This window comes from Alosa alosa, chromosome 12, assembly GCF_017589495.1.
Source record: "Alosa alosa isolate M-15738 ecotype Scorff River chromosome 12, AALO_Geno_1.1, whole genome shotgun sequence".
In the NCBI taxonomy this organism is placed as follows: domain Eukaryota; kingdom Metazoa; phylum Chordata; class Actinopteri; order Clupeiformes; family Clupeidae; genus Alosa; species Alosa alosa.
Window position 1 is genome coordinate 22,784,077 of NC_063200.1, and position 17,130 is coordinate 22,801,206.

The 17,130-nt window shown below is 41.2% G+C and overlaps 1 protein-coding gene, 1 long non-coding RNA gene and 1 other non-coding gene across 3 annotated transcripts; 2 read left to right on the forward strand and 1 right to left on the reverse strand.

The window, feature by feature from the left end:
• Positions 1–360: 360 nt before the first annotated feature.
• LOC125304398 lies at positions 361–3,328 on the forward strand. Its single transcript, XR_007195234.1, has 3 exons — positions 361–608; positions 1,664–1,798; positions 1,929–3,328. It is a non-coding gene; the product is annotated as an uncharacterized LOC125304398 (long non-coding RNA).
• Positions 3,329–5,580: 2,252 nt separating this feature from the next.
• tmem150ab (transmembrane protein 150Ab) lies at positions 5,581–13,038 on the reverse strand. Its single transcript, XM_048258145.1, has 8 exons — positions 12,968–13,038; positions 12,147–12,399; positions 11,907–11,954; positions 11,693–11,779; positions 10,784–10,851; positions 10,338–10,465; positions 8,817–8,994; positions 5,581–7,389 (listed from the first exon to the last, which is right to left on the reverse strand). Exons 2-8 carry the CDS (start codon positions 12,209–12,211, stop codon positions 7,040–7,042), a joined length of 924 nt encoding a protein of 307 aa, XP_048114102.1. The 5' UTR covers positions 12,212–12,399; positions 12,968–13,038; the 3' UTR covers positions 5,581–7,039.
• A 3,840-nt stretch (positions 13,039–16,878) lies between these two features.
• trnag-ccc lies at positions 16,879–16,949 on the forward strand. The gene has a single exon. It is a non-coding gene; the product is annotated as a tRNA-Gly (tRNA).
• The last annotated feature ends 181 nt before the right edge of the window (positions 16,950–17,130 follow it).

A 17,130-nucleotide genomic window follows, 5' to 3' on the forward strand; every position in this document is an offset into this window, starting at 1 on the left:
CCTGCCCCGTTTTGTCTGTATCTTTATTGTTAACTCTACTGCCCTCCGTTGGCAGCCTGATGTAACACTGTAGCGCTCATATGCTTGGAGAAGCCCCGGGCTGCAAGTAGCCTGGCGCTGCATGCCGGTGGACCCAGGCTGCAGCTTGCTGATCGGGGCTGGGCTTAATGTGGGCGAACGGGGAATGACGTGCTGATTTAGGGCTGAGCTTAACATTGCGCTCCGCCCCACATTGAGCCCAGCCCCGATCAGCAAGCTGCAGCCAGGGTACTCGTAGATAGGCCAACGGGGAATGAGATGTTGATCTTGGGCTGAGCTCAACGTTGCGCTCCGCCACCACATTGAGACCAGCCCCGATCTGCAAGCTGCAGCCAGGGGTACATGAATTGTTGTGCCCATCTGATCTTATCTCACCTGTCCTTCAATTCAAGGCAGTCTGGTGTAAGCTACGAACATGCGCGTTCCAAGTCCAGTGGAAGACTCGACGCAAAAAAGTTAATCTGACGTTGTTCGTATTAAACAACTTCTATGTTTTTAAACTAGGCTATTGTTAATCATTCTTCAGATTTCCATTTTTGGATCCAGTCGGGGGGAAAAAAAGGAAAATGGTAAGAACTATGAGTGGCAATGACAGATCTGAGTTGAGGTTGCTTTGTTCTTTCGTTTTCACACATGAACGTTCATTAATACGATATTCTACCTACCATCTATTTGGGTGTTATTGAACGACATTCTTTGTATGAACGACATTCTTAAGTATTGATTGCATGAAAACGTCTATATCACCTAGTGTGAAAGTTTCTGTTAACATTACTTTTGACGCCACAACTTGCTTGAATTTCCCCTCATCCGCTGCTGTCTAACCCTCGACTAGGCTATGTATTATAACCTACTCTGCGAGAATAGCAGAATAGGCTACACTACGTTTACGGATAATCAAAAAGGTCTGTCTCGACACAAAACTCCGGTTATTTAACACCCGAAGGAAAACGTCTAGTTTTTTCGACTCGAAGTGAAAACTGCATCACGAAAACGAACGCACAAGTTTCACTAGAAAAGTCTCAGAAATCAATACCATTTGGGCTAAAAACACGCGTTGTTTCCTATTGCAAACTGGTGTCAAATAAAATATTGTGTGATCAAGAACAAGGTTCTTGTTATTCATTTATTCCTAAGCATTGAAATAGAAAGTAAAATAACACGCGCCTGAACCAAACCGCATAACGTAACGTAATATAGCCAGAGAGGGTTAGCTTATAGGCCTACAGGCAAAATGCCTGCAGAACTTTGGTTGTGCTTGTTCAAGCAGCACTAAGTTTTTGTGTAAACCAGCGAGCTTGCAACTGGCATGAAAAACCCTTATTAACACCACCCAGAGTCTCATTGTGAGAAACTTGGATGCCGAGTGGTGTCTTTTGGCAAGGTCATGCGAATGCTTTTTTCTTTCTTTTTTTTGCTGTGTATTCCTAACCAGAACAAATAACTTCATATTAGTCTACAGTAGGCTACATATCCTGTATGACTGGTGTGAATGACCTTTCACAGAATCAAAATGAATTTGAACAGGATGTCAAAAGTAGTTGTTTGATAAAAGCATAGTCTATCTCAGAAAGTGGCTAAATATTTTTACAGTGTTGTTTTTATACTTGATTCTGCCCCATAGACTGATAAACTACAGCAAGTCCAACAGGATGTGGAGGAGGTGAAAGTGCTTATGGTGGAGAATGTCAATAAAGCTGATGAACGTGGGGACAAGCTAACCGATCTGGATGAACGTGCTGCGAAACTTCTCAACAGTGTGAGTGTCAACTCTCTCCCTCCTTTCCTTACTTCAGTGTTATTCTTTCTTTCTATTGAGTTACCTCAGTTAGTTTTCACTGTGGGAGGCATCTTCATCCATATCTCATGTTACCCAATCTGTTTTCTAGAGCCATAGCTTCCACAAGCAGTCAAAGAAAGTCCTAGTCAAGCAGAAAAGGGAGAATCTGAAGGGCAAGATTGGAATCATAGCCATTGTGGTGGTACTGTTCCTGATAATCATCATAGTGGCCATTGTCATGCTCAGTACCTCAGACGGAGGCCCTACAACCGCATCCAACAATGCCATCACTCCCATGCCAACTGAATCAAGTGGACGTAACTGAACAGCTCAGAGGAGCTGAGCTGGTAAAGACTGGTAAAGGGAAGATGCTGCTCTATTTGACACAATTTATCTGTGTCGTGGGAGCAGATATATTCCCTTGTGTTTTCTTGGGAGTCTCATGCTGTTATATGTAAACATGGCCTTAACGGATCTGAGCTCGGGGGAGATTTTTGTTATCCATCCTCGATGGTGACCTTACTCAGAAGGTCAGTGTGAGGACAAGTACACCATCTTGAACCAGTGTGTATTTACCCAACAACAAAGGTGACACACTTTATAATACTCACTTAAAAAGACATTCTATGGAGCCTCTAAGGGGACACATTTTTTGTGCGAACACAAAAAAAACACATGTTTGGCAAGCATGTGAGAGTTTCTGGTGTGCACCAGAAATTTACAAAATAATCTTTTTGCCCGTATCTTCTTGGGGGCTGTGAATTTCTGGTGAGCACAAGAAAGTTCTGGTGCGCACCAGAAACTCCAAAACAATTTTTTCCCCCACATGTCCCTTTAGGGGCTCCGTGACTGTGACTTGCACAAAATAGAGCACTGGTACTGAGCGCCCAAGTTTAATGATTAAATAGTGATATTAGTGCCCAAGTTTAATGATTAAATAGTGTTGGTTCCCCTTCAGCAGGGGAGTTTTTAACACTCTAAGATTCTGTTCCGCAACAATGTAAGGTTCTAAAATTCCATGTTGAATTCAAGTCTGATATACTTAAGGGCATCATTTTCAACATTCCTGTCACACCGGTGTGATGGTACTGGCTGAAGCAAGTCTATGTAATGTGGTGCAAAGCCCAGATGTATACAGGGATACAGCCTTCTCATTCGAGTAATAGGACTGTGGGTGCATTAGCATATTGAAATGCATTAATACAAGTTTGGGTGTGGATATGATCTGTGGAATCTATGGTACTCTTATGTTTTTATGTATTTGAATGTATTATATATGTACACAACAGGACAAGGATCACATGACAGGTTTTTGAGCAATGGTAGAGTATTTTTTGAGCATGGTATATCCTCATTTAATGGATAGTTAAGCAAAGCAATATTCTTAATCTATTGTCCCCAGATAACAAGAGGCTGGCAGACCACTGTCGGTCCATTGGGGGCATAGCTGGCGGTCCGCTGGCATTTTGCTTATCGGTTCTCTGGCGGTCCGCTGGCGGGTTGCAGACAAATTGGCCAATAATTGTCACTATTGGTCTAAAATCTTTTTCATTTGTTCAGTTATACTCCATATATCATTTTATTAACTTTTCTTAATATTCATGACAAGTTAAATTTAAAGAGATTGTGGTCCAACGGTGGACTACAAGTGGGCATGCCACCAGCGGCAGATCACCAGCGGTCCGCTATCTGCCAATCTGATTTTGCTTTCTGGGTCCTTATGACCATTCTTGTCTTGGGTCTTGTAGCCTACTAGGACATCTTCTGGTGAATACAAAGCTATCTCATTGTGAGCAAAAGTCATTGTTCATTCTTGAAACTGAGGTTATGTTGGCATTTGCAAGTGCCAATTCTTGGTAGGCTACGTTCAGACTGCAGGCAAAAGTGGCCTAAATCTGATTTTTTGGGGGGTCAAGTGACCAGGTCAGAAGAAGTGTGAACACCCAAATCTCACCCAGATCTGATTTTTTCCAATCAGATTTAGACCTCTTCCTTATGTGGTCCTGAATCATACCCAGGCCTGGTCAGTTTTTTTGTCAATGTGGCCGCAGTGTGAACAACCAAGGCGGACTTGATGCAACTTTTATGTCAATCTACATCAACATTTGTCACAATTACAGTATGCTCCGGTGGGAGTTAGCTGATGTCATTGTTCTTTTGCACATGCGGGTCAATTCGGAACTGCAAACAGTTCACACTGGAATCTGATATAGGCCACATTTTAAAAGGTAATGTGAACAGCCAAACAAAAAATCGGACCTGAGCAAAAAATCTGAATTGAGCATTAAGACTTGCGGTGTGAATGTAGCCTTAGTCTAACTTTGCCGAAAGAAATTCATTATGAGTTTGAGCTCTCTATTACAAACAGGAAGTGAAAGGAAAAGCTAATGTAAACAGTGTCTGAGGCTATAAAACAGGTTACCATTCCACTATGTTTAATGGGTTTCACTTTCCAGTCTGAGATTTATTTCTCAACCATGACAAGGCAGATTATTTCTGCAAAGGATTTGTTTATCTTGTGTCCTTAACACTACTGGAATTGGACGGGTTCTCATTCACACAGCCTGTAATTGATACATGCATATCCTTGCAGTCAAGTTGAATGTGGAGTTTTTTTTATTACTCTAAAGATGGTGATATGTAGTCTTTATCGTCCTGTTAAGCACTCTTGGTAGTGATACCAAGATGTGTATGTGAGGGCTTTGTCAGATCACTTTGTTTCTGTTTCCAGATGTTAATGTGTAATGGCTCTGTCCTATAGTCTGTTATAAATTAAACTCTGGTGAACTTACAACCTTGAAAATATGTGTGTTCTCTATTTTTGAGCTCTTAGCTCTTTTTTTTTTTTTTTTTTTTTAGAATCATAATAATCAAATTAGCACACAAACACAAAAAATACAGTGATAAATAGTCATTTATTATCTCATTTCAATTTGTGTCTGAATAGAATAGAAATTCCATACAACAAAAGTAACCCTAAAACAATGTTAAAATTACAAATGAACGCTGTCCTAAATATAAATTTAGTTCTTACTAAAGCCTTCCCTGCATACCCTATAACTGCAGATTTCTGAGGATGGAACAGTGGTTGAATGTATCATGTCACACAATGTACACTTGTTTGACATTAAGACAACAGTTCTTTTTATGCCCCTTATAGTTGAAATGCTACAGAGGTATGGTATATATTGCATTGACAGTGGAATGGCTCTCATATTGCCATGCTCTTATGGTATGGGGCTCTTCCATTAAAAAGAAACAAAGTAGAAATGAATAATACATACAAACTCACAGAAACATATGACAGTGCTTATCAACAAGATTTTCTTTTTCCTGAAACCCGTATCCTTTACATACACATGACATGACATACAACAATACAGTCTTAAAAGTGGGATCAGCGATGCTAATTCATGAAATCCTTACATTTCAACATGCTTTCAACACAGTATGCTTCAAAGAAAAACTCAATTGTCTATGACAGGCTCTGTAACAAAGTGACAAATATTTCCAGACAAACAGAATGACTAGACCAATCAGAGCAATGATGTTTCTGTCAGTCATATCATAACCAAGGCTACAGACATTCAGAGGAGAGGGAGCCTGGGGAAGACATTGTGGAAAGGGGGTGTATTTGTTTTGTTTGGTTGCTTAAAAATACAAAAATGGTCCCTTCCAGCAACATGATTTGAAAAACAAAACAAAAAAAAAAAAAAAAAAAAAAAAAAAAAAAAAAAAAAAAAAAAAAAAAAAAAAAAAAAAAAAAACAAATTTCTGACTCTTACCTTCAAGTTCAACTACTTTTTGATTATAGTTCAGTGATGCTTTGGGGCATTCTGTACTAATGCGATATCACTTACAGTACAAGCAAATGGGATACATTTGAGCACATTAGTGTGTTCAGCTTAGCTTTCACCAGACGCAAGCAGTCTTCCAACAGGGATCTCAACACATGTGGTGGGCCAGAGAGCTCTGCGCCTCAGCCTCTACCCAGGGCTTGCACTGCCACAGAGTACAAGCAGCAGGGGTTCCTATCCCATGCCGGTGAGGTATACTTCCCTACCAGCTTCAAACCTGCAAAAAGCTGTCAACAGACCCTTTTCCACAGCAGCCATTTTGGCACACCATAGAGGAGCAAGCACAATTGAAGCTCAAGGCATTAATTAGCTTCACATTGCTTGTAAGCACCATACTTCCAGAGATCAATAATTAATGTTTTAAGACTCAGTTCTGTTTGCTCAGCTGCAACATATAAAATGGCTGAGGTGGAAAAGATCTGCTGTGCGTGTACAAATGCATCGCCGTGCTAGAGGCATTCCTGTAGAAATGGCAAGCCATTGCACCATGATGCTGTACTCTCCAGTTCAACTGTTCCTTTACAGACCATTTCTTCTGCTTATTTTTCCATATAGGCTCACTTAATGCTAGGTAATAGACTATGAGAACAATTTCCCTCAGGTATTGCATTAAATACTTTCACAGATCAGATATTGCTGTTAAGAGCGACTTCACATCTGTAACATACACTCAAATATTGCTGCCGTCTACAACCCAATGCCCCCCGCCCCTACATCTTGAAAACCACACATGAAGAGTATGGATTGAACAAAGGACACTATAAAGGGGATATACTGTATTTACGACTTGAATTGAGGTAGTGTTCACCACGTTGTCACGGGACGTTTTGAGTGATGGTACACTGGGGCATGCGTTAACACATCCTGTGTGTGAGTGTGTGAGTCTGTGTGTGTATGTGTCCGTGCATTATTGGGTGATAAAATGTGAGGGAGAGAAGCATTCTCCAGATATTGAGCTGAGGTACAGGCCAAGCATCCTGATCATCTGTACACATTTTTTCTGCAATTCCCATCTTTTTTTTGTCCCTGTGACATTCATTCAAACAGACAACAGGCTGGATCCCATCCCCACGCATGTTCACATCCGCTGCAAAATATTGCCTTGAGAACTGGGAGCACGTTCGTGATAAAAGTCAACATTACTTTAGGTAGGGGGGGAGGGAGTCTCAAGCACAGCCTATCTCTACTACGTCTACTATTTCTAATTCTTCTCTGTCCCAGTTTTTTTTTGTTTGTTTGTTTTCTCATGAAAAAGAAACACCCTTAGGTAGCAGTGCTACGCTGTGGGCAGTGCTGAAAACTCTTGTCGAGGTTTCGAGTAGCGTTGTGGTGTGGTGCGGCACCTCCGTTGCCGTTGCCCGGGTTACAGCATGGCCGTGCTTTCGGGGTTACAGGTGAGGTGAGCCGAGGTGCTTCCAGCACCCGGAGACTTCAGGTCGTGGGCGCCGAAGCCCATGGGTGCGCTTTTGCCCATGGCCCCCATGCTAGCCATACCCCCCATGCTGGCCATGCCCCCCATGATGACGCCGGTGGGCTGGTGGAGGTGGAGGCTGCTGCGCTGCGCCAGGACGGCCATTATGGTGTCGGTGGTGACGGTGCCAAACTCGTAGGTGAAGGTGCCGTAGTAGACGAGGATGATGACGGTGAATACCCACTCGCAGATGGCGGCCGCGTGCTGCAGGACGAAGCTCTCGTGGATGAAGAAAGCGCCACCTGGAGGATGGCTGGGTTAAGGAGCGTCTGTTCTCACATACAGGCATGTGTGCCGGGAGGGCACAATTTTGAGACTTAAAGCAGAAATCCACCCCATTTAAAAAAAAAAATCTGCTATGAATTTCTAAGTAACTGTTGATCATCGATTTGTTTTTAAACAAATTAATGAATTTAAACAAATAAACGACCAAGACGTTTCTCAACACCACTTCATAAAATCAGTCAAGAAGTTGACTGGAGTTTAGATATATCAAATAGAATACTAAAGAAAGCCTAGTGAAGTTTTCAGTAGGTGTTAAATTAAAACAAATCTAGATACCTATCAGTGTGGTTCCTAATTCAGCATGATTATAATATTTCGGGGTTGAGGTGGCATTACTCATACATTTGCCAAATGTACATTATCTTTATGCATTGCAAGTTATCAACACACTGACTGTGAATCAAACAAAGAAGTTCGCTGTGTTTCTCCACTAGGAAAGATATGGCCCTATTGCTGAGCAACAACTGACCTTTGGAACTGACAGAGATCTGTGGATCATTTGCAATTCATTTCCTGTGTGAGAGAGACAAACTAGGCACATCGAGGCCTTATTGAAACAGGTATGCCTTATCACACCGCTATCTGATGTTAAAATGGATCGTGCCTCTTCAATGAGCACTCAGCAGGTGACTGTGTAGTCTAAGGTACACATAATGAACTATGGTTCCATCTGCAAGTCTCTCATCAGCCATTTATGATGATAATTATTCTTTTATATTCCAACAGGCACTTTATTCCTGTATAATTATACAACTATGAAACTATATATCCCATCACCATGTGTGCCCCCTAGAGCAGTGACATTTTTTTTGCCACATTTCTGACACTGAAAAAATCCACATCAACACACCAACATAACAAATGTTACACAAATAAAACGTACCAAAGCCTAAAACGTCTAATAATATTCAAGTCTGCAATAAATGCTAGTCCCTTATAATAACCTCTAGCCTATGCAAGACCCTTTTAGGCGTCCGTTTTACTGCCGACCGGCAAAGTGTATTTCTTTACATTTTACGGAAGATTTGTTTTTTTGGACCAATGAAGCGAAAATGGACATTTTGCCATGGCAGAGATCTGACAATCTCTCATGGCACTCTAGTGGGCTGCAGCACAGCGGTTGAAAAAACAAGGAATCAACTCATAACCATAACTCATCACTATCCACCTATACCCTAACATTCTATGATGCACTGACATCTGTTTCAATACAACACACAATTTACCAAAACATTGTCAGGCCCAAAAACCGACACCAAACAATGTTATGCAAACCTCTGGGTGCACTTTCAGTTTGTCAAGACCTACAATCAAGGGGCAATTAGGGCATTGGGCAACAGGTCAAACAAACCACTCCCCCTTATATCCAGGCTATTGAGGATACTGAGGACGAGAGAGACGAGGGCCCCGGCTGAGAGGGCTACTCGCACATGGGCCATCCAGTAGTCCAGAGTGGTCTCAGCGATGCGGTAGGTGAGCACACACTGCAGGCACACAAAAAGTAGCCCCGCCGGGAACGCCACTCCCGCGCCCACATAGTGCAAAGACTTGGCATGGTCCACCTGCCAAAAGCACGCGGAAGGAGAGACAGTGAGAGATAGGATTACGTGAAATAAAATGTCAAAACTTCAATACCCATTGCATAGATGCGGTCATGTCACCGTGTGGAACTTTTCATGCTTGCGATTCATTGTTAAAGTGGATGTGTAAAGAGGAGTAGACACTAAAACATGGCATCAGGCCCTAGAAAACTGGTTCTAGGTAATACTATATTGTTCTGTTCCACATACTGTCTAGAACCAGTTTTCTAGGGCCCGATGTCACGTTTAAGTCAAATGTCTACTCATCATTACACACACACACACACTGTGTCTTTTTCTGTGGACACGGCCATGGACACAGTGCTCATGAGACAAATTTAGCCCGTAGTTCTAGATATACGCTACTATACGATATTTTATGTCAGTTCTAGACTATGGTGATGTGATATATAGAAATGCTACTGCTTGTTCACTTAAAGCCCTGGACTCAGTCTCTACTCTGCCCTGAGATTCATTACTGGTGATGGCCATTATAACACATAGGTCGTCTTTGACAGTGAGGAGACATAATCATTGGTGTCGGCCTGTTGTTGTGGTGCCCCTACTTCCTATCTTCAATGCAATATAAAAATGAATTCTCTGCTTTCCTATAATCAATTCAGATCTGTAATCACAAACCTTCCTATGTCAAATTGTACAAGTAAATGTTATTTTATTATTATTATTATTATTCCATTATTAGATAGATAGATAGATACTTTATTGATCCCCAGGGGAAATTCAAGGTCTCAGCAGCATACAGACAACACAAACACATTCTATAACAGCAGAAAGAGTAATTAAAGTATATAATATAAAAACACAACTAAGCAATAAGGACAGTAGAAGATAAAGAATATGCTAAATATACTAAAATACAAATTATACTAACTAAACTTAAATACAATATATAAAAATATAATAAAATACAAATTACAAAAATACAAATTATACTAACTAACTTAAAATTAATATTTTAACTATTTTTATTTTTTCCTTCCTCCTCTATGTTATGTAGGTTATCTTATTATTTATTTTATTTATAGGCCTAGGCCTATACTTATTACCACAATTATTATACTATATCTTTTGTTATTTCATTGTTCCTGTAATCTCAGCTTCACTGAAAATGAGGACCACCCTCAATGAACCTCCGAGAATAAATAAAGGTTAAATGAATACGCCATACTGGTATATAGCAATATGGTGTACTGTACATTTAGAACCACGGGCTATATTTGTGTCATGAGCACCGTGTCCATAGCCGCGTCCACAGAAATATACTGACGACTTTTAACACAAATGTAACCCTGCAATGGACTCACCTGGAAATTCCCCACCATGACCAGACCTAAGGCGTTGACACAGCCTGACACCAGGGCATTGGTGTTTGTCCAGCAGTGGTGACTGTGCTCAATCACCTGGGCATAGCGGAGCATACAGACCATCACCACTGCAGGGAGAGACAACAGTGATGGAGACGAGGAGAATGGAGAGAGAAAGAGAGAGAGGTGACAAGAGGGAGGAGAGGAGCAGGACAGACAACAGAGAGCAGATGTGTTTTATGAGACAAACATAAAAAGACGTGAGGAAGACATAGATGGAAGGAAGGATATAGAGGAGTGATAAAGAGCAGACAGAGAGAGAGAGAGAGAGAGAATTAAGTTTAGGTATGGACCACATGCACACATTAACAGGCAGATCAAATACACGCACAATCAATGTACTGATAGTGGTTAATATTGCACAAGAGCAGAGGAGAGGGTATTACCCATGAAGGCTCCCACGTTGCCAATCAGGCTGAAGAGACAGCTCTCTGGGGGGTATGAGCCACATTTGCTGAAAGGGGAACACATTAAGGGAGAGAGTGTTGACACACATGCAGCAAATGACTAGATGGGTGTGAATGGTGTTTCTTTTATGGTCCCTCTGTGTCACTCGCTGCTATGGTATTTATGTGCCCATTAGGTAGGATTTATGTAATTATGGATATGCGATTTGTGAGGAAACATGATAGTAAGATAACATTTATAGATTCAAAATTACACTAATCAGCATTAGAAATCTTCATGGCAGGTTTATCCGTGGTTTAATACTGTATGTTATGGTATTTATGTGCCCATTAGATAGGATTTATGTAATTATGGATATGCGATTTGTGAGGAAACATGATAGTAAGATAACATTTATAGATTCAAAATTACACTAATCAGCATTAGAAATCTTCATGGCAGGTTTATCCGTGGTCTAATAGTTGGCATTCTACTACTAGTTTAATACTGTATGTTATGGAGTAATAAAACACTAGTGTACGTTCAGACTTGGCATATTTATTCGCAGCTGCCGGTGTCCGTTTTACATTATAATTCTATGGAGTAGACTGTGTTTACCAAAAAAAGTCCTTACTTTCTTTAAAAACACGATCGCGGGATTCTTTTTCTGCAGCTCAAGAGTTGTTTTAAAAGTTGAGAAATGTTCAACTTCTAGTGGGAAAACGCCCTACGTCACACTGTTTTTTGACAAATCACAAGCAGATAACCAAGACCTGTGGTCCGGCTTTTTTTTGGAACAAAAAACGATGGCAGATTTGTTAAAACTGAAAAAGCGGTCTGCGGTCAGAAAGAGAAGCCAAGTCTGAACGTACCCTAAGAATAAAAGGTTAAATGGAAACATCACCTACCTGATCAGGGGTATATCCTGTAGTGTGCAGCATGTCTTGGGGAAACCCCTTCTGGCTGTCTCCTCAGTGCATGTGACATTGTAGGTCCTGTGACACGGGTAGACAAGGCATAGTCAACAATAGATTCACCACAGCATTCATCATTATTCCATTCTACCATTTGCCAATCAATATGCCCCATCACACTATGAAGTAGAAAGTATAGTGCACTTACCAGTTCTCTACAGGACAAACATGGTGGTTCATTACAGCCATGGCATAGCTGGAAAACAATCCATTTACACATATGTTATTCCGCCCAAGGACTTCACAGTGTACAGTAAACACAATGAGAGCTGTTAATACAGTGTGCAGCAAACAGACCTCTACTTCAGTAAGCCGATACATATTATGTGGTTCTTGAATTTACAAGAATTTTAACTGCCAAAAGTTCACATACTAAGGAGAGGCTTACACTATCCATATTCCTGTGATGGAGAAGGCAGCAAGGCTGACGGGCAGGACAATCCAGGCGGTCATTGGGCAGTCTGTGTGGGGCCTGTGACCAGAGCATGAGGGAGTAGTGGCCCAGGGGTGAAGTGAAGAGAAGGGAGACGTTTGCAGGTGAAGCCATGCAGTGCGAGTGCATGAGAGGACCAACGGGGCAATACTGCTGCTGTGAATGCTACATTGGCCGATGCTTCGTTCAGACCACCAATGCACCCACCCTACAATAAAGAGTGTGTTTTACTGACTGCTGAAGAGAAAATGCATGGCATAAAATACACTAATACTGAATGAATAAATAAATGAGTGATCTTGCTTACTTGGTAAAGTAGGATTAGACTGCCCCTAACTATACTCAAAGCTGCCGACATAAGCTTAGCAAGAGGCTCCGTAATGCCATTTTGGCCGGCAACAATGATCAGATAACCCAAGTTAGCTATCTAAGATAGGTAGTTCACGTTGTACAGTAACAACTCATTACGTACAAGCATATAATCATCTCTGCAACAGCAGAAATATATCGAATTCAATATGAACCTTGCAATCAAATGTCAGCGCAGCTTAGATCAACTGTAGTACAATATTAACGTTACTCTCGGGCTATGGCATGATGCTAGGCGGTTTTACCAGGGATAACAAAACGATATCATCAGCAAGCTACAAAACTAGATATACAAACATCGCCAATGAATAATCTAGCGACGTTTTCATATATATTGTGTAATTTTCAACAATTCCATATCATTGCATTACTGGTCATTTTGAATCAAAGTATGGATAAATTCTCACCCAAGGTCCTCCAGCGACACCTGTGCGAAGCAAGCAAGCTACTTGCTAGCCAGTCAGCTAGCTGATGGTGATGGTTGTTGGACACAAGGACGTGTGAGGACGTACGCGCAAGTGTCACGTGCTCAAAATATTGCTCTGCAGCAGCATCCAAATATGCAGCATGAACTTTGTTGTTTGAAGTAACACCTCTTGACTTGTGATGATGCGTTAGTTTCGGGTGTAGGCCTACTTTTATTTACATTTTAGACCCTGGAAATATTACTATAATTCTGTAAATTACACACGTTAGCCTACTCTTATTTTTTTACTCTGGTGTCTGAAAAAAAAAGTCAAACTGTGTTCAGTTAGTGATCCTAAATAAGATAAGCTGTCATTAAACATCTGGTGTCTTAATTGACAGTGTTCTCAATGTCAGCTATTTTAACTAAATCAGTTAGCCACCTCAAAAAAATACACACACACAAAAAACATTGTCAAACAAAATGGTCTTAATCCTATGACAACCCATGATTTAGAAAAAAAACTCAGCATGAGCCTTTTTCCAGAGTTAACTGCAATGGAATTGCAGACTTTTGTAGGCTAATGCAGTTGCTAGAGTTAGACTGCTAAAAGATGTACACATAGGAGTACAATGTAGGCTACATGGTATGACCAGACTGCCACATGGAGTTGCCACCGGCTATGCAATTGCACACGTTCCAAGTTCTGTCCATGCCCTACTGTAGTAAGAAATTTTGGCCTTAAAGGTGTTTCCATTTAAGTGCAGGCTATATTCAACCATTTGCTCTTTTGGTATGGTCTGTGTAAAGCTGAAAGGAAGAGTCGCTGCTGTAAGCAGAAAGTGAAGGAGAGATTTATGAGGTAACAACTGTGGAATTCTATGTTCAAGGTGTTTGCACAGCCATGCTGAGTGTGTAAGTGTGCAGTCCTGCTGTGTGTGTATGTGCCTTCATGCTGAGCGCGTGAGCGCAGCCTTGTTGTATGTGTGTGCGAATGCCATGCTGTCTGGATGTATGTGTGTGTGTCAATGCTGTGTATGTGTGTAAGATGACTGGGTGTGTGTGTGTCCTCGAAGGAGGCTGGGTAGGCCTCTTCTCGACGGCTGGCGCCCTAAGACCTTATTTACTGTCTTCTTGACTGGATTCCATGGGCCTTGGTCGTTATGGGATACAGCCTTATAGATATGGTTGACTCTTTGGGTAACTATGTCGTAAACAAGTTTGCGTACCATTAATGGAGATGTCATGTCTTGTCTGAACTGTCAGCGAGGTATAAAAAGTGTTTCCCTGTTTGTAACATCAGACTGCGTCTGTTAGCAACACGACGTAGGTCTCCGGATTCGTGAATAAAGCTCTCTGAGATTTCTGACTTGACTCCTGGCTGACTGAGACTTCATTTCTGAAACAATCCACAATTTAAGTTCCTACACTACTCCTGCAACTCATTCTAAACTCACACTTCCTAAGTCCTCTATCCCCTAACTCTTCATAAATTTCAAGTCCTAGCCTGCATGTTCTCCCCTTAATTACTTGTGAAACAATGCAACACAACAATATACACAGTCTGAACTGCTTGAAGCACTTGAACAATGGTATTCTAAAGAAAGTATACTTGAGACACAGTGCCTTTTATATTTGCACAGATTATGATCAAGTGGGATGCATCATTCCGTACAGTAAAGTCCACAAAATCTATAATTTAGCATGCATTGTTTTTTGGTCCTTGGATGCTGCAGTAGCCTTCTCCTTCACAGACACTATGCAGATTAGAAAAACACAACTGAAAAACTCATATTTAGGAGCTTAAAGTTTCGGAGTAGGTGCTCAAATGTGAAAGTCAACATAAGTGACGTTACCCAGCATCGCTTAGAGCACAACATAACCGTCTATATGGAATTCTGAACTTAGGTGGTTCTTACCCTCCCCTCCTAGTATTTCCAATGGACATTATGTAAATTAACTTGTGTCTGAATGTAGCGAAGAACATCAGTGTCGTTCACACATAATGTCCGCAGGTTAGCATCATATCTGAATCACTCGAAGGATCGGATCCGCATATGGGAGGTTGTGTCTGAAAGCAACTATTGTGAGGATGTATGTATGTTTTAGTTGTGAAATTGTGATAGTTTTGCCTGCAAGATAAAATTAAGTGTGCAAAAGCTTTACATGGGACAGATCTGTTGCGCATCCTCCAAACGAGACCAAATGAGCCAGCCGCAAAATGCAGTCGGACCAGAGTCCAAACACACATATAGGGCCAAAACTGAAAAACGCAACAGATCGGGCACAGATGATGGCCAGCACAGGTCTAGCTCCGTTTCACTACGGCCTACATATTTGGGACCTCATCTGCTTATCAGGTGTGGTATGGACCTGCTGCGGATCATAACACACGTTTATCAGACCTTAGACGTCTCTAATGGCTTCATTGGCATTTTAAATGTGATGGCCAAGTTTGTTAAATTTCTCCTAATACTAGACAGCATACTGAACACAATAGCAAAAAACAACTTACAGAAACATTTCTCATTATTGCTTTGAGGCCTCAACAACCTGACTGGTTAATGATAATCCCACTGTTCTCATCGATTTTTGAACATTTGTTGCACTGATGTCTTATTTTGATGTCTTATTTTTTCTCGTAGCCTACCAGAAAAATAAGAGAAATATGATCTCCAATACAGGCTACAGTGGCCGTCTAATCATAATCATGGTTACCACCCCCAGTTACCGTGGCTAAAACGCCCACATAGGGGAATGTGTTTGTTTCGATTGCATGTAATTTAATGGAGGTACACCAGCGTGAGTACACCAAAAACAATTTCCTCTTCAGTCCCCCTACAGGTTGGAAGCGGAATTGTCCATTACCGCTGTTGTAAATAGCCCGCAGCCATCTTCCAATGTACCTGCCGAGTGCGCTCCACCCAGAGCACTTCCACCTCGGCTATTGTAAAGCTTACCATAAAGCAAGTCAAATTTGTAGTTTCTCATGTCTCATTCGACTACAGATCCACTACTTGATCTGGCAAACTTGCAGAGTGCGGTTATAGAGGGCTGCAAAGCGAATGCAGAAGTGCCGTTCACCCTGTTTTGAGTTCATAAACCACTGAAACGATTTTGGAAACATTATTTTAAGGTACAAAATAATCTTTGGTGTTGCTTTTAAGTGGAACTTGGCAACTATTTCAACTTAATAAACACATTTAAAAATCATTTGGATGGTTAAATGACCTGTTTCGGTTAAATGACCTGTTCCTGACGACTAATGAAGCTACCATCGAATATTAGCTTCCAGAGAAATTTATCGTCAACACTGGAAAATCGAGGGTGAATTAGGTTGTTAGCATACAATGGAAAGTACACAATTCCTTCAAACCCCATCTGAATTTAAAATGTGTGTATAAAGTGTAACAGCTTAGCGAGTTTGCCCATTGTGTGATGTTAGCATGCTTTACCCAACTTGGGGGGCGTAACCTTTCCGGACCTTTCTGCCAACTGTGTCTAGCCTAGGCCCTAATGTTTCTGCTTGGACCCCGATAATTGCCGAAAATATGGAAATAGGTGGTTTTGAATCATATGTGATCTGAAGTGAAAGCAAGCTGATTCAACATGAAAACGTTTCCAATCCTGTTATTTACAACATCACAACCTTCACAAGGCTACACTAAACCAGGCTAAGTTAAAGGATGGTTGTAGTGGTACAGTTGCGCCTCTCAGTGGCAGGTCTTAAACTACAATCCATGGTACGACCTTGTTAACAATCTTTATCCTTCCATAATCGGGAGTGTCGGAAAAAGTATAACGAACAGCTTTACACATGACGATGTATGTAGACGTTTCATAAAAGACATGTAGTAGTCATTTAGTCAAACAAACAATTTATTTAATCAATATATTTCCAAGTTACATCAAGCGCCGCTGGTGTAGTGGTATCATGCAAGATTCCCATTCTTGCGACCCGGGTTCGATTCCCGGGCGGCGCACGAGTTTTTTTTCCATAAAGAAAGCTTACTTTGAAATTTCACTAAATGGTCTGTCTTCTGTGACTGAAACAAATAGTATCTGAATATAATAGTCCGAACCAATTAGCGATGAAAAAGTGACAAGATGCGGAATCACAGCAAATCACTATCCGCCAAAATGTCAAAGCTCAGCAAAGATACA

Bases quoted from the DNA above. Each gene is read 5' to 3' on its own strand.
- tmem150ab (XM_048258145.1), bottom strand. From the start codon at position 12,211: ATGACCGCCTGGATTGTCCTGCCCGTCAGCCTTGCTGCCTTCTCCATC. The intron at 10,852-11,692 runs GTAGGTGATGTT...TTCCCCTTTCAG, and splicing joins CAGGATATACCCCTGATCAG to CAAATGTGGCTCATACCCCC. The intron at 8,995-10,337 runs GTGAGTCCATTG...TGCTTTTGGCAG, and splicing joins TCATGGTGGGGAATTTCCAG to GTGGACCATGCCAAGTCTTT.